This window comes from Ranitomeya variabilis, chromosome 2, assembly GCF_051348905.1.
Source record: "Ranitomeya variabilis isolate aRanVar5 chromosome 2, aRanVar5.hap1, whole genome shotgun sequence".
Classification (NCBI taxonomy): Eukaryota; Metazoa; Chordata; class Amphibia; order Anura; family Dendrobatidae; genus Ranitomeya; species Ranitomeya variabilis.
Window position 1 is genome coordinate 1,007,791,674 of NC_135233.1, and position 27,019 is coordinate 1,007,818,692.

General features: G+C 47.1%; 1 protein-coding gene across 1 annotated transcript in view; it reads right to left on the reverse strand.

Moving 5' to 3' along the window:
• The window catches only part of KY (kyphoscoliosis peptidase), a 114,605-nt gene that overhangs the window by 78,650 nt on the left and 8,936 nt on the right, over positions 1–27,019 (reverse strand). Inside the window, exons 2-3 of the mRNA XM_077291283.1 lie at positions 22,647–22,709; positions 12,284–12,358 (exon numbers count right to left, since the gene is read on the reverse strand). Coding sequence (XP_077147398.1) covers positions 12,284–12,358; positions 22,647–22,709 — 138 coding nt within the window. The remainder of the gene's footprint in view (positions 1–12,283; positions 12,359–22,646; positions 22,710–27,019) is intronic.

Here is a 27,019-nt window from a genome sequence, read left to right on the forward strand (position 1 = left end):
ATTTTTCTGGTGTTGTTAAGCCATTGACGGATTTGACCAAGAAGGGTTCTGATGTTACTAATTGGTCTCCTGCGGCTGTGGAGGCCTTTCGGGAGCTGAAGCGCCGGTTTTCTTCGGCTCCGGTCTTATGTCAGCCAGACGTCTCCCTTCATTTCCAGGTCGAGGTTGATGCTTCTGAGATTGGAGCGGGGGCTGTTTTGTCGCAGAGAAGCTCTGATGGCTCTGTGATGAAGCCATGTGCTTTCTTTTCAAGAAAGTTTTTCGCCTGCCGAGCGGAATTATGATGTTGGTAATCGGGAGTTGTTGGCTATGAAGTGGGCATTTGAGGAGTGGCGACATTGGCTCGAGGGAGCTAAGCATCGTGTGGTGGTCTTGACTGATCACAAGAATTTGATTTATCTCGAGTCGGCCAAGCGGCTGAATCCTAGACAGGCTCGTTGGTCGTTGTTTTTCTCTCGTTTTGATTTCGTGGTCTCATACCTGCCTGGTTCGAAGAATGTGAAGGCTGATGCTCTTTCTAGGAGTTTTGTGCCTGACTCTCCTGGTGATTCAGAGCCAGCTGGTATCCTCAGAGAAGGGGTGATTTTGTCTGCCATCTCCCCAGATTTGCGACGAGTGCTGCAGGAGTTTCAGGCGGATAGACCTGACCGTTGTCCACCGGAGAGACTGTTTGTCCCGGATAGATGGACCAGCAGAGTTATTTCCGAGGTTCATTCTTCGGTGTTGGCAGGCCATCCTGGGATTTTTGGTACCAGAGATTTGGTGGCTAGGTCCTTCTGGTGGCCTTCCTTGTCACGGGATGTGCGTTCCTTTGTGCAGTCTTGTGGAATTTGTGCTCGGGCTAAGCCTTGCTGTTCTCGTGCCAGTGGCTTGTTGTTGCCTTTGCCTGTCCCGAAGAGGCCTTGGACGCACATTTCCATGGATTTTATTTCAGATCTCCCTGTCTCTCAGAGAATGTCGGTCATTTGGGTGGTGTGTGATCGTTTTTCTAAAATGGTCCATTTGGTGCCATTGCCTAAGTTGCCTCCCTCCTCCGAGTTGGTTCCTCTGTTTTTTCAAAATGTGGTTCGTTTGCACGGGATCCCTGAAAGTATTGTTTCCGACAGAGGATCCCAGTTTGTGTCTAGATTTTGGCGGACCTTTTGTGCTAAGATGGGCATTAATTTGTCTTTTTCGTCGGCCTTCCATCCTCAGACGAATGGCCAAACCGAGCGCACTAATCAGACTTTGGAAACCTATTTAAGATGTTTTGTTTCTGCTGATCAGGACGACTGGGTGACTTTTTTGCCATTGGCCGAGTTTGCCCTTAATAATCGGGCTAGTTCTGCTACTTTGGTTTCGCCTTTTTTTTGTAATTCAGGGTTTCATCCTCGTTTTTCCTCGGGTCAGGTGGAGTCTTCTGACTGTCCTGGAGTGGATATTGTGGTGGATAGGTTGCATCAGATTTGGAATCATGTGGTGGACAATTTGAAGCTGTCACAAGAGAAGGCTCAGCGCTTTGCCAACCGCCGTCGCTGTGTGGGTCCCCGACTTCGCGTTGGGGATTTGGTGTGGTTGTCTTCTCGCTTTGTTCCTATGAAGGTCTCCTCTCCTAAGTTTAAGCCTCGGTTTATCGGTCCTTATAAGATTTTGGAAGTCCTTAACCCTGTGTCATTTCGTTTGGACCTCCCGGCATCGTTTGCTATTCATAATGTGTTCCATCGGTCGTTGTTGCGGAGGTATGTGGTGCCTGTGGTTCCTTCGGTTGAGCCTCCTGCCCCTGTGCTGGTTGAGGGAGAATTGGAATACGTGGTGAAGATCTTGGATTCTCGTATTTCTAGACGGAGGCTTCAGTATTTGGTTAAGTGGAAAGGCTATGGTCAGGAGGATAATTCCTGGGTTGTCGCCTCTGATGTTCATGCGGCCGATTTGGTTTGTGCCTTCCATGTGGCTCACCCTGATCGCCCTGGGGGTTTTGATGAGGGTTCGGTGACCCCTCCTCAAGGGGGGGTACTGTTGTGAACTCCGTTTTCAGGCTCCCTCTTGTGGTCACAGATGGTATTGTGTGACTTTGGTTTTTTGGCTCCCCCTGGTGGTTTGGTTTATTATCCTGCGGGTCTGCTGGATCAGCTGCCTCATTATTCATCAGGGAGGCTCCTATTTAGCTCTGCTTCACTTCCACTTGTTGCTGGCTGTCAATGTATTCAGTGCTATTCTGATTACTCCTGATTATCTCGTTTTCTGCCTCTTCAGGATAAGCTAAGTTCTGTTTGAATATTTTTTGCTCATCTGCCTGCAATATGATTTCTGTGTATGATGAGTCTAGTCCAGCTTGCTAACATGTGATTTCTTCTGCTGGTAAGCTCTGGGGTACGGAGTTGCTTCCCCCGCACCGTTAGTTGGTGCGGGGGCTCGAGCAATCTCTGCGTGGATATTTTGAATAGGGTTTTTTATTGACCGCACAGTTTCCTTCCTATTTTGTGCTATCTAGTATTAGCGGGCCTCATTTGCTAAATCTGATTTCATCTCTGCGTTTGTGCTTTCCCCTTAACTCACTGTTAATATTTGTGGGGGGCTATTCTATATCTTTGGGGTCTTCCACTGAGGCAAGTGAGGACTTACTTTCCCTCCAGGAATAGTCAGTTTCTCAGGCCGTGACGAGACGTCTAGGATTTTTTAGGTAACGTTCCACGGTTGCCTATAGTTGTTTGCGGATAGGATCAGGTTGCGGTCAATCTAGTTACCACTTCCCCAGAGCTAGTAGTCTGTTCAGTTACTTAGCTAGTCTGACCTGCGATCCTTGCCACTAGGATCATAACAGCGGTCCTGCAACAGAGCAAGAGGCAGTAGGCCTGGGGCAGATAGACAGGCGGTCCTGCAGATGTAAAGGTGGAAAATGAAGAAAAGTTGATTAGCCTTATAGTGTTTTATAAGAAGTTCTTCAGTGGATTCAGCGTGTACGTCCTTAAAGGCAACGTTAAATTATTGTTCAGAAATTGCACTAAGTAGAATACCCGGTTGGGTAAGAGAAGCTATTTATAGTATGTTATTTAAAATATTTAACCATGTTTGTAACGTTCAAGTGTCCTCACCTCCCATCAAGGGAAGCCTTGTTAAAGTTTACTTGTTATTGCATTTCAAAATTGTATGTCTTTTTGCTGACATGTATTGTTGTTTTCTTCCCAGTCCAGGAGTACTGGATTTAACCGGGGGGGGGGGGGAGTGCAGCACCCCAGAGTCCTGGTCGTTGCAGTACTGATGCTCCGCCGCTAAGGGGGGCTATGGTACGTCTGATGGCACTGAAGGAGTTCACCTGACCAGGTATCACAGACACCAATACGCTTCACAGTCTGGCCTCCAGGGGGAGCTAAGGGTGCTATGTATTAGGCCACTCCTCACAGTCTGGTAAAACTGGGGGTTAGATAGGAAGTTAGTCAGAAGCTGACTGGGTTGGAACCAGGCAACATCCTGTGGCAGAGGGTGTTACAGGGGAAGATTCAGGGGGGTCCCTGTCAGGGGTGGGATCCTGACAGAGGCCTAGCGAACAAAAAAGAATGTTACGGGACCGCGCCTGCAAGTCATTGCGGCGGTACCCCAAGAAAGGACAAGAAGCGAGGTTTATTGTGCTGAGTGAGAAACGAGATCAACGCAACAAGGAGAATTACCAGTAGGAGTCGTGCTGTAAGACGAGGCAACATCCTACTGAGGCACGTAGCCGGTGGCCGAAACATCGAGGAAGTATTGAGCTCCAGGCCTTACTTCAAACCTACGGCAGGACAGTCAGTTATAGGCGGGCTGTCTCACCCAAAATCACCTAAGCAGACACAGGGGGCAATATCTGGAGAGGGGCGACTCTAGGGTCCCGGAAGACCTCCGAGCCTACCCGTCATACGGGTGCGTCCTAGCCATATCATCTGGGGGACGAAACAGAACATCATAATCGAGTTGTGAGGGAACTTCAGAAACAGACACAACAACTTGTGAGGACTATCCCGTAAGCACAGCAGGGAAGGACTACAACACACAAGCGCTAGAAGGTAGGCACAGATTTCCACCTGCAAAGGGAACTCTGGAGGTGCTATCGGACCGGCCGGACTCACGCAGCCCGGTTAACCGTATTCCGGACTGAGGATCCTGAAGCCTTCAGTATAGAGGTAAAGAGACTGCAACCTGGTGTCCTTGTTATTTACTGCGACCGGCACCACACCACAACAGCATCACTCTCCACCTTCATTGGACGCCCCTCAGCAGGGTCACGGGCCGGGTCTAGCCACTGTGACAACCCCAGAACTGAGACAGAGAGGCCCGGTACCGGGTACCCCTCGGCCCTGCGGCAGTGGGGGCGCTCCAATTGGCTGTAAGCCATAATCATCAACATTAACAGAAATAAACACGTGAAATAGATCACTCTGTTTGTAATGACTCTTTATCATATATGAGTTTCACTTTTTGGAATGAGGAACTGAAATAAATTAACTTTTTGATGATATTCTAATTTTGTGAGAAGCACCTGTAGTGTATGTGCAAGTGAAATGCTGGACATGTTTTATAGGTGTGCATATACTCAGGGCCGTATTTGTCACTAGGCACTTGAGGGCACGTGCCTAGGGCGGGGACAATGCAGGGGGCGGCACCTGAGCAAGGTTTGTTGTTGTTTTTTTTTTCCTGGGTCACCTCCCGACCGACCAACCCCCCTGCCCCCCCGAACCCCCTCACGCCCTCCCCCCGGCCGCCCACCTCCCACCTCCCCTCCTTGAAGACGATACTCACCTTGCTCCAGCGATGCCTGGTCTCTGCGTACACAGCTCGTCCTGAATGAGCGGTCATGTGGTACTGCTCATTAAGGTCATGAATATGCGCACATTCATGACCTTAATGAGCGGTATCACATGACCGCTCACGCAGGAAGAAGGTGCTGTGCAGGGAGTCCGGACAGAGCGAGAGGGATGTCGGTGCGGCCGCGCGGTGAGGAACAAGTAAGTATGAGGGACGGGGAGGGGGGATGAAGGAGGACATAAGCCGGCGCGCCATACAAGATGGGAGCAGGAGCGGGAGCTGGGGGGGTGGAGAGATAAGCCATGCATTCAGGGGGGGAATATGAGCCATGCATTCAGGGGGGGGAATATGAGCCATGCATTCAGGGGTGGAATATGAGCCATGCATACGGGGGGGGGGAATATGAGCCATGCATACGGGGGGGAATATGAGCCATGCAGTCAGGGGGGAATATGAGCCATGCATTCGGGGGGGGGGGGAATATGAGCCATGCATTCAGGGGGGGAATATGAGCCATGCATACGGGGGGGGACATGAGCCATGCATACGGGGGGGGGGAACATGAGCCATGCATACGGGGGGGGAATATGAGCCATGCATTCAGGGGGGGAATATGAGCCATGCATACGGGGGGGAATATGAGCCATGCATTCAGGGGGAATATGAATATGAGCCATGCATTCAGGGGGGGAATATGAGCCAAGTATTCAGGGGGGGAATATGAGCCATGCATTCAGGGGGGAATATGAGCCATGCATTCAGGGGGGGAATATGAGCCATGCATACAGGAGGGGAAATATGAGCCATGCATACAGGAGGGGAAATATGAGCCATGCATACAGGAGGGGGAATATGAGCCATGCATACAGGAGGGGGAATATGAGCCATGCATACAGGAGGGGGAATATGAGCCATGCAGTCAGGGGGGGAATATGAGCCAAGTATTCAGGGGGGGGGGGATATGACCCATGCATTCAGGGGGGAATATGAGCCATGCATTCAGGGGGGGGAATATGAGCCATGCATACAGGAGGGGAAATATGAGCCATGCATACAGGAGGGGAAATATGAGCCATGCATACAGGAGGGGGAATATGAGCCATGCACACAGGAGGGGGAATATGAGCCATGCAGTCAGGGGGGAATATGAGCCATGCATTCAGGGGGGGGGGAATATGAGCCATGCATTCAGGGGGGGAATATGAGCCATGCATACGGGGGGGGGGGGAAATGAGCCATGCATACGGGGGGGGGGGGAACATGAGCCATGCATACGGGGGAATATGAGCCATGCATTCAGAGGGGGAATATGAGCCATGCATACGGGGGGAATATGAGCCATGCATTCAGGGGGAATATGAATATGAGCCATGCATTCAGGGGGGGAATATGAGCCATGCATTCAGGGGGGGAATATGAGCCATGCATTCAGGGGGGGAATATGAGCCATGCATTCAGGGGGTGTATATGAGCCATGCATTCAGGGCGGGAATATGAGCCATGCATACGGGGGGGGGGGGGGGGGGATTAGAGCCATGCATTCAGGGGGGGGGGGGGAATATGAGCCATGCATTCAGGGGGGAATATGAGCCATGCATTCAGGGGGGGAATATGAGCCATGCATACAGGAGGGGAAATATGAGCCATGCATACAGGAGGGGAAATATGAGCCATGCATACAGGAGGGGGAATATGAGCCATGCATACAGGAGGGGGAATATGAGCCATGCAGTCAGGGGGGAATATGAGCCATGCAATCAGGGGGGGGGGGATATGAGCCATGCATTCAGGTGGGGAATATGAGCCTTGCATACGGGGGGGGGAAACGAGCCATGCATATGGGGGGGGGAACATGAGCCATGCATACGGGGGGGAATATGAGCCATGCATTCAAGGGGGGAATATGAGCCATGCATACGGGGGGGAATATGAGCCATGCATTCAGGGGGAATATGAATATGAGCCATGCATTCAGGGGGGGAATATGAGCCATGCATTCAGGGGGGGAATATGAGCCATGCATTCAGGGGGGGAATATGAGCCATGCATTCAGGGGGGGAATATGAGCCATGCATTCAGGGGGGGGAATATGAGCCATGCATTCAGGGGGGGGGAATATGAGCCATGCATTCAGGGGGGGGGAATATGAGCCATGCATTCAGGGGGGGAATATGAGCCATGCATTCGGGGGGGGGGGAATATGAGCCATGCATTCAGGGGGGAATATGAGCCATGCATTCAGGGGGGGGATATGAGCCATGCATTCAGGGGGGGAATATGAGCCATGCATACAGGGGGGAATATGAGCCAAGTATTCAGGGGGGGGAATATGAGCCATGCATTCAGGGGGGAATATGAGCCATGCATTCAGGGGGGGAATATGAGCCATGCATACAGGAGGGGGAATATGAGCCATGCATACAGGAGGGGGAATATGAGCCATGCATACAGGAGGGGGAATATGAGCCATGCATACAGGAGGGGGGGATATGAGCCATGTGTATGGGATGGGAGGGAGATGAGCCATGCATACAGGCGGGGGGGTAATTATACAGTATTGAGCATCATGTGAGATCATTATACAGTATGGAGAACTGTGTGTGGCCATTATACAGTATTGAGCATCATGTGTGGCCGTTATACAGTATGGAGCATCATGTGTGGCCAATGGCCATTATACAGTATGGAGCATCATGTGTGGTCATTATACAGTATGGAGCATCATGTGTGGCCATTATACAGTATTGAGCATCATGTGGGATCATTATACAGTATGGAGAACTGTGTGTGGCTGTTATACAGTATAGAGCACTATGTGTGGCCATTATACAGCATGGAGCACTGTGTGGCCATTATACATTATGGAGCATCATGTGTGGCCATTATACACTATGGAGCATCATGTGTAGCCATTATACAGTATTGAGCTTCATGTATGGCCATTATACAGTATGGAGCACTGTGTGGCCGTTATACAGTATGGAGCATCATGTGTGGCCATTATACAGTATGGAGAACTGTGTGTGGCCATTATACAGTATGGAGCATCATGTGTGGCCATTATACAGTATCGAGCATCATGTGTGGCCATTATACAGTATGTAGCACTGTGTGGCCATATTTTTTTGTTTATAATTATTGTATATGAAGCAGTGTGATCAGCAGTGCTAAATGGCTGTGGTTGGGACGTGGATATGGGTGTGACTAGTTGTGAAATGGGTGTGGTCAGAGGCGTGGCCTAAAATTTGCCGCGGCACACTACGTGCGCCCCAAACTTTGTGCCTCCTTCCCTTCTTCAAAAGTTGGGAGGTATGGTACCGCATTTGCCAGATCATGGCAAGTGCCGCAAATCCCATAGGGAATGAATGAGGCCGAACGCAGTGTTGCCGTAAGTGACCGTTACGCGGCAGATGCAGAAAAACTGCCCGGATCTGCTGCAAAAGGCAACTTTCACATCAGCGATTCTTGCCAAAGTCACTGCCGATAGTGTCATACTTACCAAAGGGGGAGGCAGCGCTAAAAGTGCCTAGGGCAGCAGAAACTCTAAATACAGCCCTGCATATACTTGTATTTATGAAGCATAATAGCTGGTCCTGTTTTCAATATCCTGTGTATATCTATAGAGCCTGTACAACGGTTACAGAATTGGAGAGATTGCAAGGAACATGGTGGTGTAATCATGTAGGCAGTCATGTACTACAGAAGAGAGGGATCTCAAACATAAACTAGATGGGTATTTCCTGAAGGAACTACAGATAGTGCTTTGGAATGGTGCCCGGGCTGCCCCTGCAAGACTTTCACACTTGGGTGCCCCTCAGGCGGTCCGATTTGGTGGGTTGGGTCAATCTGGGTCTGATTTTGTGGGCGGGGTAAATCTAGGTCCGATTCGGTGGGCGGGGTCACTTTTGGTCCGATTCTGTGGGCGCGGCCACTCTGGGTCCGATTCGGTGGGCGGAGCCACTCTGGGTCCGATTTGGTGGGCGGGGCACCTTAGGGACCAATTTGGTGGGTGGGGTCACTCGGTCCGATTTGGTGGGCTGGGCACCTCAGGGTCTGATTTGGTGGGCTGGGCACCTCAGGGTCCGATTTGGTGGGTGGGGTCACTCTGGGTCCGATTTGGTGGGCGGGGTCACTCTGGGCCTGATTTGGTGGAAGGGGTCACTCTGGGTCCGATTTGGTGGAAGGGGTCACTCTGGGTCTGATTTGGTGGAAGGGGTCACTCTGGGTCCGATTTGGTGGGCGGAGCCACTCTGGGTCCGATTTGGTGGGCGGGGTCACTCTGGGACTGATTTAGGGGGCGGGGTCACTCTGGGTCTGATTTGGTGAGCCGGGCCCCTCGGGGTCCGATTTGGTGAGCGGGGTAATCTACTATATAATTGTCTAAGGGCACTTCCGTCTTTCTGTCTCACAACACCGCTACGTCATCATCTCGTGAGACCGCAATGCACTCTTGGGACCGGAGTGCGCAACAAGCATCGGGTACCGGCCACTCCAGGTGCAACAAGCATCGTGTACCGGCCGCTCTAGGAGGTGCAACAACCATCAGATACCGGCCGCTCCAGGAGGTGAGTATGTAACTTTTTTATTTTAATTCTTTTTTTTTTTTAACAGGGATATGCAGTATACTATGTGACTGGACAATATACTACGTGACTGGGCAGTATAACTACGTGGCTCTGTGCTGTATACTGCGTGGCTCTGCGCTGTATACTGCGTGGCTCTGCGCTGTATACTACGCGGCTCTGCGCTGTATACTACGCGGCTCTGCGCTGTATACTACGCGGCTCTGCGCTGTATACTGCGTGGCTCTGCGCTGTGTACTGCGCGGCTCTGCGCTGTGTACTGCACGGCTCTGCGCTGTGTACTGCGCGGCTCTGCACTGTGTACTGCTCGTTCTGCGCTGTATACTGCGCGGCTCTGCGCTGTATACTGCGCGGCTCTGCGCTTTGTACTGCGCGGCTCTGCGCTGTATACTGCGGGGCTCTGCACTGTATACTGCGCGGCTCTGCGCTGCATACTGCGTGGCTCTACGCTGTGTACTGCGCGGCTCTGCGCTGTTTACTGCGGGGCTCTGCACAGTATACTACGCGGCTCTGCGCTGTATACTGCGCGGCTCTGCGCTGCATACTGCGTGGCTCTACGCTGTGTACTGCGCGGCTCTGCGCTGTATACTGCGCGGCTCTGCGCTGTATACTGGGTGGCTCTGCGCTGTGTACTGCGCGGCTCTGTGCTGTGTACTGCGCGGCTTCTGCACTGTGTACTGCGCGGCTCTGCGCTGTGTACTGCGCGGCTCTGCGCTGTGTACTGCGCGGCTCTGCGCTTTATACTGCGCGGCTCTGCGCTCTGTACTGCGCGGCTCTGCGCTGTGTACTGCGCGGCTCTCCGCTGTGTACTGCGCGGCTCTGCGCTGTGTACTGCACGGCTCTGCGCTGTGTACTGCGCGGCTCTGCGCTGTGTACTGCTCGGCTCTGCGCTGTGTACTGCGCGGCTCTCCGCTGTGTACTGCGCGGCTCTGCGCTGTGTACTGCGCGGCTCTGTGCTGTGTACTGCGCGGCTCTGCGCTGTGTACTGCTCGGCTCTGCGCTGTGTACTGCGTGGCTCTCCGCTTTATACTGCGCGGCTCTGCGCTGTGTACTGCGCGGCTCTGCGCTGTGTACTGCGCGGCTCTGCGCTGTGTACTGCGCGGCTCTGCGCTGTGTACTGCGCGGCTCTGCGCTGTGTATTGCGCAGCTCTGCGCTGTGTACTGCTCGGCTCTGCACTGTGTACTGCGCGGCTCTCCGCTTTATACTGCGCGGCTCTGCGCTGTGTACTGCGCGGCTCTGCGCTGTGTACTGCGTGGCTCTGTGCTGTGTACTGCGCGGTTCTGCGCTGTGTACTGCTCGGCTCTGCGCTGTGTACTACGCGGCTCTGTGCTGTGTACTGCGCGGCTCTGCGCTGTGTACTGCGCGGCTCTGCGCTGTGTACTGCTCGGCTCTGCGCTGTGTACTACGCGGCTCTGTGCTGTGTACTGCGCGGCTCTGCGCTGTGTACTGCGCGGCTCTGCGCTGTGTACTGCTCGGCTCTGCGCTGTGTACTGCGTGGCTCTGCGCTGTGTACTGCGCGGCTCTGTGCTGTGTACTGCGTGGCTCTGCGCTGTGTACTACGCGGCTCTCCGCTTTATACTGCGCGGCTCTGCGCTGTGTACTGCGCGGCTCTGCGCTGTGTACTGCGCGGCTCTGCGCTTTATACTGCGCGGCTTTGCGCTGTGTACTGCATGGCTCTGCGCTGTGTACTGCGCGGCTCTGCGCTGTGTACTGCGCGGCTCTGCGCTGTGAACTGCGCGGCTCTGCGCTGTGTACTGCGCGGCTCTGCGCTGTGTACTGCACGGCTCTGCGCTTTATACTGCACGGCTCTGCGCTTTATACTGCACGGCTCTGCGCTGTGTACTGCACGGCTCTGCGCTGTGTACTGCGCGGCTCTGCGCTGTGTACTGCACGGCTCTGCGCTTTATACTGCACGGCTCTGCGCTTTATACTGCGCGGCTCTGCGCTGTGTACTGCGCGGCTCTGCGCTTTATACTGCGCGGCTCTGCGCTGTGTACTGCGCGGCTCTGCGCTGTGTACTGCGTGGCTCTGCGCTGTGTACTGCGTGGCTCTGCGCTTTGTACTGTGTGGCTGTGCAATATACTACGTGGACATACATATTCTAGAATACCCGATGAGTTAGAATCGGGCCACAGTCTAATAATTATAAGACTACAGATAGTGGTTTGGAATTGTGCTGTACTGTCACTTTAAGAGCTGATATTATCTGACAAAACTTGTGACCTGGTGAGCTGATGTAGACTTCATAGGCGTTGGCATAGTAACTGTGTCTGACTGCGCATATCAATGAGCTAATCGGCCAGGTGGCAGTTATTTTTAGAAATTGCCTCAGAAACCAGCCCATTATAAACGTATAGGAAAATTTCTCTATTGAAACGCATTGAAAGACTTTTTTCAAACACAAATTGCGCAAAAACTACAAATCCGATCGGCACGAAAAATACTTAGCACACCTCTTGGGGACGCTGGCTTCGAAATGACACCTCACTGGAGTCTGTGAGTTTAGCGGTTCGGGCCGCATTACGTGCGGACTGAATAATAAGAATAAGAAGAAGTTTACCACGGTGGAATAACAGTATAGTGCTTTGTTCCAAAGCACTATAATAAGAAGAAGTTTACCACGGTGGAATAACAGTATAGTGCTTTGTTCCAAAGCACTATAAATAGGGATCCGCAATTGCAGACTTACCAATATTGCAATGGACAAAACTGGGGATAATTAGACCTGTCTAACCCCTGGGAATATCCACATAATGTCCACTTTTGGGTAAGGTTCCTGTCCAATTTGTTTGAAAAATAGCAGCCAATGGTGCTGAGTTTTTCTATTTTTCTAATCCCGTAAATATCCTTTTCCCATGAAAGAATATAACACAAAAAATTCTATTTAATAAGAGCCCTGCATTAATTTTCATTCATAGAACGTCCATTATGTGATGTCACTCACCTTTAGGAACAGGTGTCATGCTGAAGAGATGGGGCTGACTATTTTTGGGATGAATTTCCACACGAACTTGACTTCCTGATGCAAAAAAAAACAAAAAACAATCATTCACATATTAAAGCTGCTGGATCATAATTGAAGAAGGCATTAGTCATTCCACTGTGTATATTGGATTGGTAAATGTGCCACTGATTACTACCTATCTGATGGCCATTTCTCTTTGTTCATCTGGCTTGAAGGAAACATCAACATAAAATGCAATTTAATTATGCAAAAACCATACAATGTGATTTTCTTTTTTTTTTTTTTTTTTTTAGATTCTGTCTCTCACATTTGAAGTGTACCTATGATAAATTTTACAGACCTCTCCATTCCTTGTAGGTGGAAAAACTTGCTACAAGAGCGTATTTACCAATGGCAGAAAGTGAAGGAGTGATAAGATAAATTAGAAGTTACTAATGGTGGACTAATATATGTAACCCTGCGTTCACATTTATAAAGAAAAGGATAAAACTGAACGTCTGTGGAATTGAAGGTGAATGACAGACCCCATTAAATTATAAAGTGATGTGTTGGGATTCCACCACGGTTCTCTATGTTTGAACACCAATAATACTGTAGCGTTGCATGCTAATATACTCTTGTCAAAAGCGACCGATCCCCAATGTAATCTGTTTAAATGTGTGAAGAAACTTTTACATGACTCACAAGTTATTATTTCTTCTATCTGGTCAAAAAAAACCCACGTAATAACACTAACATAAACGCTAAGGTAAGGACAGAGTTGGCAAAACCTGCACCCCGCGTGTGTGTGTGTGTGTGTATGTATATATATACAGTACAGACCAAAAGTTTGGACACACCTTCTCATTTAAAGATTTTTCTGTATTTTTCATGACTATGAAAATTGTACATTCACACTGAAGGCATCAAAACTATGAATTGAGGCCGGTTTCACATTTGCGTTGCGGACGGCTGCGGACTTTCTCCGTGAAGCCCCGCCCTCGGCAGCACCTCTGCCGCTAGCTCCGCCTACTTCTGCATGCGGCCTGCATGCGGCCTGCGTACCTATCTTTAACATTAGGTACGCAGGTCGTGCCGCTGTATGCGGATGCTTCCGCATGCATCATTTTGACGATGAGGCGTCCAGCGTAGAATGCAGCTTGTAGCAATTTTTTTTTCTCCACATCGTCAAAACGAGGAAGACCAAGAGTAACCTCTGCTTCTGAGGATAAGTTTATCCGAGTCACCAGCCTCAGAAATTGCAGGTTAACAGCAGCTCAGATTAGAGACCAGGTCAGTGCCACACAGAGTTCTAGCAGCAGACACATCTCTACAACAACTGTTAGGGCTCATACTCACTTGCGTGAAATACGGTCGAGTCTTGCATGTTAAAACCCGGCTCTGCCGCCGACACTCCAGAGCAGGGCATGCGGCCGCATAGCAATATATAGAGCTGCACGCTCCGATCCCAAGTGCCGGCGGCAGAGCCGGGTGTTACCATGCGAGACTCAGCCGTATTTCACACAAGTGAGTATGAGCCCTTAAGAGGAGACTTTGTGCAGCAGGCCTTCGTGGTAAAATAGCTGCTAGGAAACCACTGCTAAGGACAGGCAACAAGTAGAAGAGACTTGTTTGGGCAAAAGAACACAAGGAATGGACATTAGACCAGTGGAAATCTATGCTTTGGTCTGATGATTCCAAATTTGAGATCTTTGGTTCCAACCACCGTGTCTTTGTGCGATGCAGAAAAGGTGAACGGATGGACTCTACATGCCTGGTTCCCACCTTGAAGCATGGAGGAGGAGGTGTGATGGTGTGGGGGTGCTTTGCTGGTGACACTGTTGGGGATTTATTCAAAATTGAAGGCATACTGAACCAGCATGGCTACCACAGCATCTTGCAGCGGCATGCTATTCCATCCGGTTTGCGTTTAGTTGGACCATCATTTATTTATCAACAGGACAATGACCCCAAACACACCTTCAGGCTGTGTAAGGGCTATTTGACCAAGAAGGAGAGTGATGGGGTGCTACGCCAGATGACCTGGCCTCCACAGTCACCAGACCTGAACTAAATCGAGATGGTTTGGGGTGAGCTGGACCGCAGAGTGAAGGCAAAAGGGCCAACAAGTTCTGAGCATCTCTGGGAACTCCTTCAAGATTGTTGGAAGACCATTCCCAGTGACTACCTCTTGAAGCTCATCAAGAGAATGCCAAAAGTGTGCAAAGCAGTCATCAAAGCAAAAGGTGGCTACTTTGAAGAACCTAGAATATAAGACATAATTTCAGTTGTTTCACACTTTTTTGTTAAGTATATAATTCCACATGTGTTAATTCATAGTTTGGATGCCTTCAGTGTGAATGTACAAAATAAATTAAAATAAACTATATACCAAGGCTCCTAACACTATAATACTTACCTTAGGTGGCTGTTATAGCGTAGTGGTTAAAGTGCACAACCACTACTGGGGTTTAAATCCCGCCTCTGCCCTGTTGGAAATGCTATACCAGTAGTGTTTCTTGGGCAAGACTACTAACACTAAAATGCCTACCTCAGTAAACATGAGCGTGACACTAGCAAAGATAGTCATGCCGGCTCGGACGTTGAACAGATTAACACGGTTTGTGTCAGATGTTGAGGAACCAGGACAATCTGATGGTAATTGGGCCACTGGAACAAACCTTACATGGACAAGGCAAGAGAACCTGGATCTCATGAAATGCTACTATAACAGCATACCAAATGAGAGAGGATATATGAATGTATGAGGAAACGCTGGATGGATACAAGACCTGCATGTCCACTGACTGAGAAACAACTAGTCACCCAACGTTTCTATGTCATAAAGAGAAAGCTATTATCACAACTTGAGATGGATCAACTGCACTGCATATCCATCCCACATGAAGATCTGGAACAACAACATATGCAACCCCCTGAAAATCCTGATCCAATCCTGCAACTAGAGAGCACTGCAGCTGATCTGAAACAGAAGATCCTAGATAAACTAAATACCATCAATACCAGAGATCGACTGCCAAGGTTCAGCAAAGAAACACGACCAGACAGTATGCTTGAAGATGCCAATAGAGCACTGGCATCAATACCTACCATCACCATAAATCAAACTAAAACTGATCTATGCTACTGCCTCAGCAATCAATACTTGGCTACACAACCAGCAAGAACAACAGAAGTACGTGACCCCCTTGGAAAAGAAGACTGGAGACAAAGATCAAGGTGACACGAAGGGAAGTCAGCCAACTAACAGAAATTCAGAAGGGTGTAAAGATCAAGAATAAGACCAAGCTGGACAAGTACAAAGACCTGACCTGAAGCCCTAGAGACTGCTAAACAAAGGCTCACAGCACTCGCTGCAAGACTAGGGAGATACACTAGAGAAGCTGAGGCCAAGAAGGTAAATGCCCTGTTCTCCAAAGAACCATCCAAGGTGTACTCCTAACTACAGAGTAACAGCACAAAAGCAGCAACTCCACCAATAGTAGATACTGAACAATACTGGAGGAACATATGAGAGAGGGAAAAACACACAACTCCAGTGCAATGTGGCTACAAGATCTGAGAATGAAACATAGCTACCACCTAGAGCAAGAATCAGTCACCATTACAGAAGCAGACATCCAAGAGTGGGTCAAGACAATGAAGAGCTGGACAGCACCTGGCCCAGACATGATCCACAACTACTGACCTGTGAAAGCGCTGTTCGCGCAAAACAGCCGTCGTCCATACCTCACTCCCCGCACCCTCGTATTCACCTGCCGCCTCCTCACAAATGTCTCTTACCGTTGGACGGTGAATAAAGGACTTTGAATTTACTACAACTGGGTGAGTGCCGCATCTCTTTTACACTTCATGTTAATAACATGGAAATTCCTGTCAGGCATCATAGCCACCAAGCTACAGAATCATAAGAACCAGTACATGAATCCACTTCAGAAAGGCTTTGGGACCAACACCAGAGGCTATAAGTGCCAGCTCATAGTAGATAGAGCAGTCGCTCAAGACTCAAGATCCTGACAGACCAATCTCAGCACAGCCTGGATTGACTAGGAAAGCCTATTACAATGTCAACAGGAAATTAAGAACCTTCCTCAGAACTCAATGGGGCAATGGAGAACAACATTGGAAGTCAACTCAAGACAGCTAGCACAAGTGACCATCAAATGCGGCATATACCAAGGTGATGCACTGTCCCCATTGCTGTTCTGCATAGGCTTGAACCCCCTCAGTCAGATAATTGCAGAGTCTGGCTATGGATACAAGTTTAAGAGTGGAAGCACCATCAGCCACCTCCTCTACATGGATGACATCAAGCTGTATGTGGAAAAACGAACAAGACATCACAGATCCACTTGACAAGGATCTACAGTGAAGACATCGGATGTCCTTCGGACTGGAGAAGTGCAGGTGGTTGGTAATAAAGAGAGGCAAGGTAGTCAAGACTGATGGAGTGGAATTACCAGCAGGGCACATAGCAGATGTACAGACATGCTAGAAGTACCTCGGCATCCCATAAGGATACGGTAACCATGATGAGGAGGCAAGGAAAGCAGCAACATCCAAATACCATCAAAGGGTAAGACAGGTCCTGGGAAGAATTAAATCTGTGCCATCAATACATATGCTTTGCCAGTTATCAGATAACCTGCTGGAACAGTGTGCTGGCCAAAAGAAGAGATGGAAGGGAAGCTGCAGATATGAAGACATGAAAGCTCCTCACAATACATGGAGGTCTCCACCCTAAGACTAGCACCCAAAGATTGTACACCAACAGAAAGGAGGGTGGTCAAGGCTTGATAAGCATCCAAGCCACCATCATGGATGAAACAAGGAGTATACAGGAATACATCAGAAAAATGGCACCAAAAGATGAGATGCTGAGAGAAAGTGTAAGGCAGCAACAACAAAAGATCTGGAAGGAAGAACAGGACCATAAAGCGCCATGGCAAGAAAAGCTGCTGCATGGGGTGTACCATCGACAGATAATGCAGATGGCTGACAAGGAGAAATCCTACCAATGGCTGGATAAAGCTGGACTCCGAGACAGGACAGAGGCACTAATCATAGCGGCACAAGAGCAAGCACTAAGTACCAGATCCATAGAAGCAGGAATATACCACACAAGACAAAACCCAAGGTGCAGACTATGCAAAGAAACCTCAGAAACAGTCCAACATATAGTGGCAGGATGCAAAATGCAAGCAGGAACATCGTATGGAGCGCCCGCTATGACCGTGGGGTACTCAGGATGGGTCTGACGGTTCTTCAGGGGGATGTCACGGCAGCAGCTACATGGTCCGTGGCCCTGGGCGTCCAATAAAAGTGAAATAAAAGCGGAAATAAAGTCTATAGGGGATTTGTTTGTGACACCAGCCGTGGTGTTTGGCAATGAGTGGCCGACGCTGCTTAAGGGGACCGCTGGGGATGATGGTGATGCAGCAGAGTTGTTACAGCTCTCCACGGGTAGAGCTGGGCCCCAGGGCAATTATAGTGTTAAAGCTGTTGGTGATGGTTGTAGCATAGGGTGGATGACGCAGTAATAATTCAGAGGACACAGCAGGGTGCAGTTTCCACACTTTTACTCACAGTTCTTAAATGCAGTCCCAGCCGGGTGCTGTGTCCTCCGGGTCTGTGGTCCTGCCAGCTCTCCCCCCTCTTATGTTCCCTCCCTGGCTGTCTCACTGCGCTGGCTCCCGCCTCTCCTGCCCTGCGCCTTCACACACAGTGTCCCAAGCCAGCAGCCTTGGATCTTGTCGGGCGACGTCCTCCTGGTCCCTTTGATCCTATGTGGCTGCCTTTTCAGCAAGTGTGTGTGTTTGTGGCTGCGGCATGTACACATACCACAGCCTCCGGCTGGCTAGCTGAGCCTTGTAGTTCTCCACTAGCCTGGGGGCCGGTTCCCCCACTGCGACCTGGTCCCTCCACCCAACTACGGTCGGTGTGGATTCGGGCCCCACTGGTGGATTCCTCACTACCCGTAACCCTAGGACCCCTTCTTCCTCTTCTTTCTGTCAGGAGCTTCTCTCTATCTTCCTTGTTCTCTCTCTCTGTCCTCTGGTGCTGGGACGAGCTGCTCACTGCTCAAGTCCCCAGCTCCAGCTGCTCTCTGCCTCTCACTGTTCACTCCTCTTGTCACCGACTGACTAACTTCTCCCTCTTGTTTTCATGACAACTCCTCACAACTGCCACTCTCTCTACCCACACCCTCTACCTAGTTCCCTCCAGGCCTATAGAGGTCTAGTGTTGGGTGCTAGTGTTTGGCTGAGGTGTAGTACCTCTGTGGCAACTGGACCCTCAGGGGCGCCACACGTATACCGAACGTCACCACCAAGTAGCGGGAATTGTATACAGGAGCATCTGCACAGCATGTGTGCTAAGTCCCCCTAAGTCCAGGTGAGAGACCCCAGAAAAAGTAGTGGAGAATGAAAGGGCTAACATTCTGTGGTATTTCAAGATCCAGACAGATAAGCAGATGTTGGCTAAGCAACCAGACATTGTGATAGCAGACAAGGATCCGAAGACAGCAATGATAACAGATGTGGCAGTGCCAAGAGACAGCAACATCATAAAGAAGGACTATGAGAAGCTGAAGAAATAACAGGGCCTCAAAGAAGAACTGGAGAGGATGTGGAAGGTGAAGACAACAGTGATTCCAGTGGTGATAGGAGCACTTGGAGCAGTGACCCCCTAAGTTGGGAAAATGGCTACAACAGATCCCAGGAGCAACATCTGAACTCTCTGTCCAGAAAAGCGCAATGCTTGGAGCAACTAAGATCCTGCGCAGAACCCTCAAACTCCCAGGCCTCTGGTAGAGGACCCAATTATGAGAAAGGACAAAAAAGACCACCCCCATTGGGGACTGAGAAGGAAGGTGTATATATATATACATTCAATTTCAATGATGAGCAAAAAGGTAACAATGTTTTGAACTTTTGATTTTCAGGCTCCATATCTCACCATCCACTACTGCTTCGAATGTGAGACTACCATCATTTTATAGACAATCAACTTGGCTATCTCATAAATAAATTTGACTTGCAAATATTTAGCACATGATTAGGTATGCAAATTCTTGTCATGTCACTGCATTGCTATCATTTTGCTGCTGGTGGAAAAATCTTTTTCTTACTTTATAATACAAAATACATCCTGTTCTCTTATTCCCTAATAGCTCAGTGTGTTATCAGGTTGATTCTCAGGTGAAAAAAAAACACGCATCATCCAGCTCATCGATCGCGATCACTTGGCCAAGAGAATTGCCAAACTGCAGCATGTGAGTGCCAATATAGTTGGAAGAATATGAAATGAAGTCCATCCATCCACTAAAAATCCAAGTGGTGAACTCCAAGCAAAATATCGATGTCAACAAGTCAGCTCATCGCAAGGTCTATCAGGTCATCCTTTCCACCTGGTTTTCTGGACATAGGTCTTTACAATAACACACACTCTTCTACCCATGTCTTTAGCATTAGTCTGTAGTCTCATATCCATACTATTGTTTTTCTTTCCTCCTTCATCCGTGCTTTTCACTTTCATATCTTCCTGTTTTACTGTGTTCATTACCACTGTAAGTATAACGAGCTTGCTTGACATCCTTTCCCTCCCCCCGTCTCCCCTCTCTTGCATAATTCATATATACTTTTGCATAAAATCTTCTCCATCTCTAGTATTTTAAAGACTCATGTTGCTCTGATGACGAATGTTCTATAGTATAATCCTGCTATCAATTGTTGTTGTTATTTTACTTCTGTTTTCTTACTTCTGTATTTGCATGTATTATCATTATTTTCGTAAGCATAATCACATATATATTTGTACAGCACAGTAATTCTGTATATATTTTTTACTTTTAGCAATGTTTCAAGAATACCCAGGCAGGGTCGAAACGTAGCCTACCATTTTTTGTCATGATATTCAGCACTGTGGTGAATTACTATATCTGGCTGAAATAAAAACAAGCATCATTTGAAATCTTCTGTGTAAGCAGCTGATTATCTTCTATTGACTCTTGGATTCTCCAGTCCAGCCTGCAGCTTCCTATTAATGCTGAGTGTGCACCTTACTTACTGCATATCAGTTCATATGTGTTAACCCCCAGTCGGGCAAGGATCTCACCTTTCAGTATCCCATAGTCCATGGCATCGTCCCGATTGAGGTCCAAGTAGGCTTTCTGGGCATCCCACATCAGAAAGGGATTCACCACTTCAGCTCACTGGGAAAACGGCAAACTCTCACACTCTGCAGTGCGCTCGAACACGGTGAGGAAGGCCTCCATGTCGCTCTCAGGACTCATCTTCCTCAGCGCTCCGAACGAATTGAGTCTGGGGTTGGGGCCGCTTCTCGAAAAGCCGCAATCTGCTGCATTAACAGATTATTTGTCTGCTGTTGCTGCTGATTATACTCCTGATGCCATTGTTGCTGCTCCTGCTGCCGTTGCTGAGTGAGGACCAACTGCCTCAAAAGCTCCTCCATCTTGTCGGCAGGCTTGGGCTGCAGCATTGCAGGCCTAATAATCGACATGCAGTGGGCTTTGAGTATGCCTCAGTTCACACTGCCCGCATTCTCCAACCATATGTAGTGCAGCGGGGTTGATGCAGTGCGACAGATATGCAGTGATCACAGGAAATTAATGTGTAACGTAACTCACAAATGGAAAACAAATGGTATCCTCCTGATCACAGCCGGGGCATCAAGACAGTCCGTTTCTGAGGCCGTGGGTGACTGCACCACCTTGTCACAAATCTTGCAGAGCTACCTGCAGGTTTTTTTAAATGGAATCTGTGACCATGGGTCACTTGTAAGACCCGAACAGGAGGGAGCGAACCGCCCCACTACCATCCTGTAGTTCGCTCCAAAATTAATAGCCCATGCCGGGTTTTCCTAAATTTGCCTTGGGCAAATAGCTTGTCCATGACCACACTTACTATTACTCTGCATTGCAACCACAGCTATGTCTGTGACTGCAATGCACTCCAGCGGCCTTAATACGCTTTTGTATGCATCCTGGGGGATACATAGCGTCCCTCGCATATAATACCCGTCACTGCCTCACAATATATATATGTATGTAGATATAGTATATCTTAACGTCAGCAAAGCATTTGACAAAGTATCTCACACAATCCTTATTGAAAAAATTACTAAGTATGGAATGGACATGGCAACTGTTAGGTGGATTCATAACTGGCTTAGTGATCGGACCCAAAGAATGGTCGTAAATAACTGCACATCCAATTGGAAGAATGTCTCAAGTGGGGTACCACAGGGTTCTGTCCTGGGCCATGCATTGTTCAACATCTTTATCAATGATTTAGATGAAGGAATTGAGGATAAACTGATTAAATTTGCTAATGACACAAAGCTAGGAGGGATAGCTAATACTAGAGAAGAGAGAGAGGATTCAAAAATACATAAATAAATTGAGGGAGTGGGCAGCAACTAACAAAATGATTTTTAACAGTGAAAAATGCAAAGTACTACATCTGGGCAATAAAAATGAAAAAAGCATATACAGAATGCGAGAAATAGGGCTAAGCAACAGCACATGTGAAAAAGACTTGGGTATACTAATAAATCATAAACTGAACATGAGTCAACAGTGTGATGCAGCAGCAAAAAAGTCAAATGCAATGCTGTGATGTATTAACAGAAGCATACAGTCTAGATCACGTGGAGTCATTATTGCCCTCTACTCCTCTTTGGTCAGACCTCATCTGGAATACTGTGTCCAGTTTTGGGAACCACATTTTAAAAAAAAGCATCAACAAACTGGAGCAAATTCAGAGAAGAGTGACCAGAATGGTGAATGGTCTGCAAACCATGTCCTATGAGGAACGTTTACAGGATTTGGGAATGTTTAGCTTACAAAAAAGAAGACTGAGAGGAGACTTAATAGCTGTCTACAAATATCTCAAGGGCTGTCACATTGTAGAAGGATCATCTTTATTCTCATTTCCACAAGGAAAGATTAGAAGCAATGGGATGAAACTGAATGGGAGGAGACACAGATTAGATATTACAAAAAACTTTTTGACAGTGAGGGTGATCAATGAGTGGAACAGGCTGCCACGAGAGGTGGTGAGTTCTCCTGCAATGGAAGTCCTCAAACAGAGGCTGGACAGACACCTGTCTGAGATGATTTATTGAATCCTGCTTTGAGAAGGGGGTTGGACCAGATGACCCAGGAGGTCCCTTCCAACTTTAACATTCTATGACTCTATTATATATTGTTAATACAGATTAAAAAAACATTGTCAATATTAAATAAAAAACATTTAACACAAAAAAAAGATTTAAATAATATGTCAATGCCTGATGATATGTTCCCTTCAGATTAACTTACCTTCGCTCTCATAGCTATTAATGATGTGTCTCCCAGCAAGAGGGTTTTTCGGAGAAGGTGTCACTAATGAAAAGCAGAATAAAATAATGAACAGTACAGAAACAGCTATCACCCTAGACCCTCGATATTAGCACATACTATACTTATTATATCAGCTTTGTCAGTTACAATACCAACTCTTCGGAAATATACAGCTGACAAATAAAGTATATTCGTCAAATAGTAATAAAACTTCGAATGACAGAACATGACCTTGGATTCAGGATACCAGTCTAACCAGAAATAAATGGTGTCTTTTTACCTTCAGGTTGCCAAAAAATTAAATTCCAAAGTTTAACAGGGATTAATAGGACCTGTGACTTGGACACATTCACTGTACATAATATCCTTGTTAATCACCGGATTGTAATTCATGCAGTAGTAATTAGTGAAAAAAGCTGCTAAGATATATGCCCAATTTATTCATTACATTTGAAGCAATCTTCTAATAAAGCAGATTTTCATTCATTGTAATTATTGGGTCGTGCGGAAACAAAGGCTTGTCTGGTTCTAATATCTAAATAATCTATCATTACTTCATAGTATCTACATAATATATTAAGTCTTGCTTTGTCTGACTTGGACAACTCCATCGAAGATTGTCGGTTTTCCTAATACCAGCGTTTCAGGGGTCTAAGGGGCAACGTTTCTCCTTATGGAGAGTGACATACCATCTCTGGCTTGTCAAGGTAAGGAGGCTTATTCGCCGTGCAATGCTCCTATGGGAAATATAATATGCAAATTGCCTCTACAGAGAAAAAGAGGACTTAAACTCTATAGCGCCACCAGTTGGAAGTAGCGATCCTACAAGTCACAATCAACCCTTTAACGAGTCATGCAATATGACTTAGGATAAAAGCCAAATCAGTATCTCAATTTGCAGACACGGTGTTTTGGGCTGTTGGCCCTCGACAGTGCGAAGTGTAATTGTAGACATTTTACCAACAGGAAGATCACATGTCTGGGACCTGTAAAGTTCATCCATGCTGTAACCCCAATTATGGACCCTCCAGGCACAACTACAGCTGTAACCCCTGAAAAGTAGCAGGAGGAAAAGTCCTGGATGGCAGGTATGTGTCACTGAGGTGGCTGGCCTCAGTGATGTAAGTCCCGGAATTGAAGGCTCCAGCAAAGGTAGGTTGCTGAGAAGGTTTTTGTTGGGACTGGATTTTGGCTCCGGGATTTAGGAGCAACCAAAAGAGTCTGGGTGAGAAAGGTCATTTGCATACCCCCAGTCCAGGTTTTGCAGGTCCTGCAAAAGGCACCTGCAGTGGCTCAGGTGTATCTAACATGTGGGAGATGCAGCATGTTTATCATTCTTCACGACTCCTAGCTATTTGACTTTTATGTGAACTCTGATAATGGTTAATAACGGATAAATAAACCTAAGACTGTTTTACACCAGAGCCAAGTGCTGTTGTTTTCCCAAACTGCTACAAGAAAGCTTGAATCCCTACATCCCCAAGACAAACAAGAATCTATTATTTTCGTTTTATATAGTCCCTCACGTCCACGTCAGAGACCATAATATGATTTTTGTGGTTTAGTTGAAAACTAAGCTGTAAGAATGTAAATTAAATAAAATGAGATAAAAACACCAGCACTTCCCCTACAAAAAAAGTTCTAATCGGTAAAACAAAGCTGCACCGGCTAAAGGCACAATCTGCCCCCGTGCTTGTGAATGCAAAAACTTGTATAGCCTTGTGCTATGGTACCGATATGCATCTTGGTGTCAAGATTACAAAACTGACCTGGAGAAATGTGGCAAAAATGATCATGCTCCACTTTGAAGATAAGATGTATTTCTGTGCAGTAAACTTCTTAAATTCAATGGTGGTGAGTGGTGATCAATATTTCATACATATAATGCTCCATACAGAATGGGCCGAATATATTGCTCCATATATGTATATTGGGCCCCATATATTGCTCCATACAGAGTGAGCACCATATAATGCTCCATACAGAATAATGAGCCCCATATATTGCTCCATATATAATGGGCCCATATAATGCTCCATATAGTATATGATGGGCTCCATATAATGCTCCATATATAATGGGCCCCATAAAATGCTCCATATATAATGGTCCCTATATAATGCTCCATACAGAGTGAGCACCATATAATGCTCCATACAGAATAATGAGCCCCATATATTGCTCCATATAGAGTGAGCACCATATAATGCTCCATACAGAATAATGAGCCCCATATATTGCTCCATACAGAGTGAGCACCATATAATGCTCCATACAGAATAATGAGCCCCATATATTGCTCCATATATAATGGGCCCATATAATGCTCCATATAGTATATGATGGGCTCCATATAATGCTCCATATATAATGGGCCCCATATAATGCTCCATATATAATGGTCCCTATATAATGCTCCATACAGAGTGAGCACCATATAATGCTCCATACAGAATAATGAGCCCCATATATTGCTCCATATAGAGTGAGCACCATATAATGCTCCATACAGAATAATGAGCCCCATATATTGCTCCATATATAATGGGCCCATATAATGCTCCATATAGTATATGATGGGCTCCATATAATGCTCCATATATAATGGGCCCCATATAATGCTCCATATATAATGGTCCCTATATAATGCTCCATACAGAGTGAGCACCATATAATGCTCCATACAGAATAATGAGCCCCATATATTGCTCCATATAGAGTGAGCACCATATAATGCTCCATACAGAATAATGAGCCCCATATATTGCTACATATATAATGGGCCCATATAATGCTCCATATAGTATATGATGGGCTCCATATAATGCTCCATATATAATGGGCCCCATTTATGATGGTCCAGTGTATGATGGTCCCCACATATTGCTCCAAACATAAAAAAATGAAATCCTCACCTCTCCTCGCTGGACGCTGCTCTGCTCCAGACTCCTCGGCGTCTTACGGCTCTCTACACTGTGACTGTTTAGAGCAGAGAGCGCACACTAGTCACGTCATTGCGCCCTCTGATTTGAAATGTCAGAAGAAGCTGCAGTGGTGGAGTGAGGAGAGGTACGTATAGCAAGTACCGGGACCCTGAGCAAGTGTGGGGGTGATGACCGGGTGTGCCAGGTGCTGATGCCAGCCCTGAGTGCGCACGTTGAGCATTTGCAGAGCATATTTCTGCACCAAAAAACAGTGTTGGCAGGAAAAATGCTGAGTAAAATATGCGTTTTTTTTACTTCAATAAATTTTTATTGCATATTTTCAAAAAAGAAAACATATAAGCAACAACACCCCCAACGTAGGGGTTTAAACAAGGCAAACATAAGTGTTTTTACTGCATTTTTACATGCTTTTTCCCCCAATTCATTTGAATAGGTGAAAAATACTGCACAATGCTGAAAGAATTGACACGCTAAAGATTTTTAAAAATGCATTGATGGTTAAAACGTGCAAGGAAAGAAAAGCAGCATGTGCATGAGATATCAGAAATCTCATTAATTGTTGGTATTGTAAAGTGCAGCATTTCTTTCCCCCAGGAAAAATGTACAGAAAAAAAAATGCAAAGTGTGAACAAGCCCTGGTAAAACATAAATATTAGAAAGTGTATGTCAGTTTACAACTATTTTTCGCTACTCCAATGTATCTGTAATAAAAAAGCATTTCTGTAAATAGTGAAGACTAAAATAACATCTAGTTTGGGATGCATGTCCTATGTAGGACTTTGTACAGGTTGACCACGGAGCAGAGTTATTAATACTGTTTTGAAATGGAGATAGCATAAAATTAGATGAGTTGCATTGCAGATGTGCCAAATGTACAACAGTCACGCACTCGCTGCTCATTTTGGTGCATCTTGATGTTCATCGGACACCTACCTCTCCTCTTCATCGGTGGTTTACGTTATATCACTAATTTGCTCCTGAATTTTGATGTGCACCAATAATAGATATAGCACATTTTAGGAATCTGCTTTTTCTGGACATATTTAAAAAGTATTTAGTAAACCAACAAAGTGCCTCTATCAATTGCTTTTTGGAAGTGCATCTGAACAGCAAGGTGGATTGCTGTTGAGGGGAGATAGAGAAGAAAAAAAAAAAATCTATAAATCTTCAGCACAGCGAGTGTGAGCGAGCTGAGTGTGACCTGAGCGTAAGTGTGAACGGCGGTAAGTGTGTGACTTGTGATTCAGTGACTTTGGAATCAGGGAGTTTCCAAGGGAGGAATTGCTTCTGTTTTTTTTTTTTTTTTTTTTTTTTTTTTTTAAATTAATACTTTGTATTTATTTTTAATTAAAGTTTCTGTGTGGTGCAATCCCCATTAGGAAATGTGCTCCACAATTGTTAATGCCA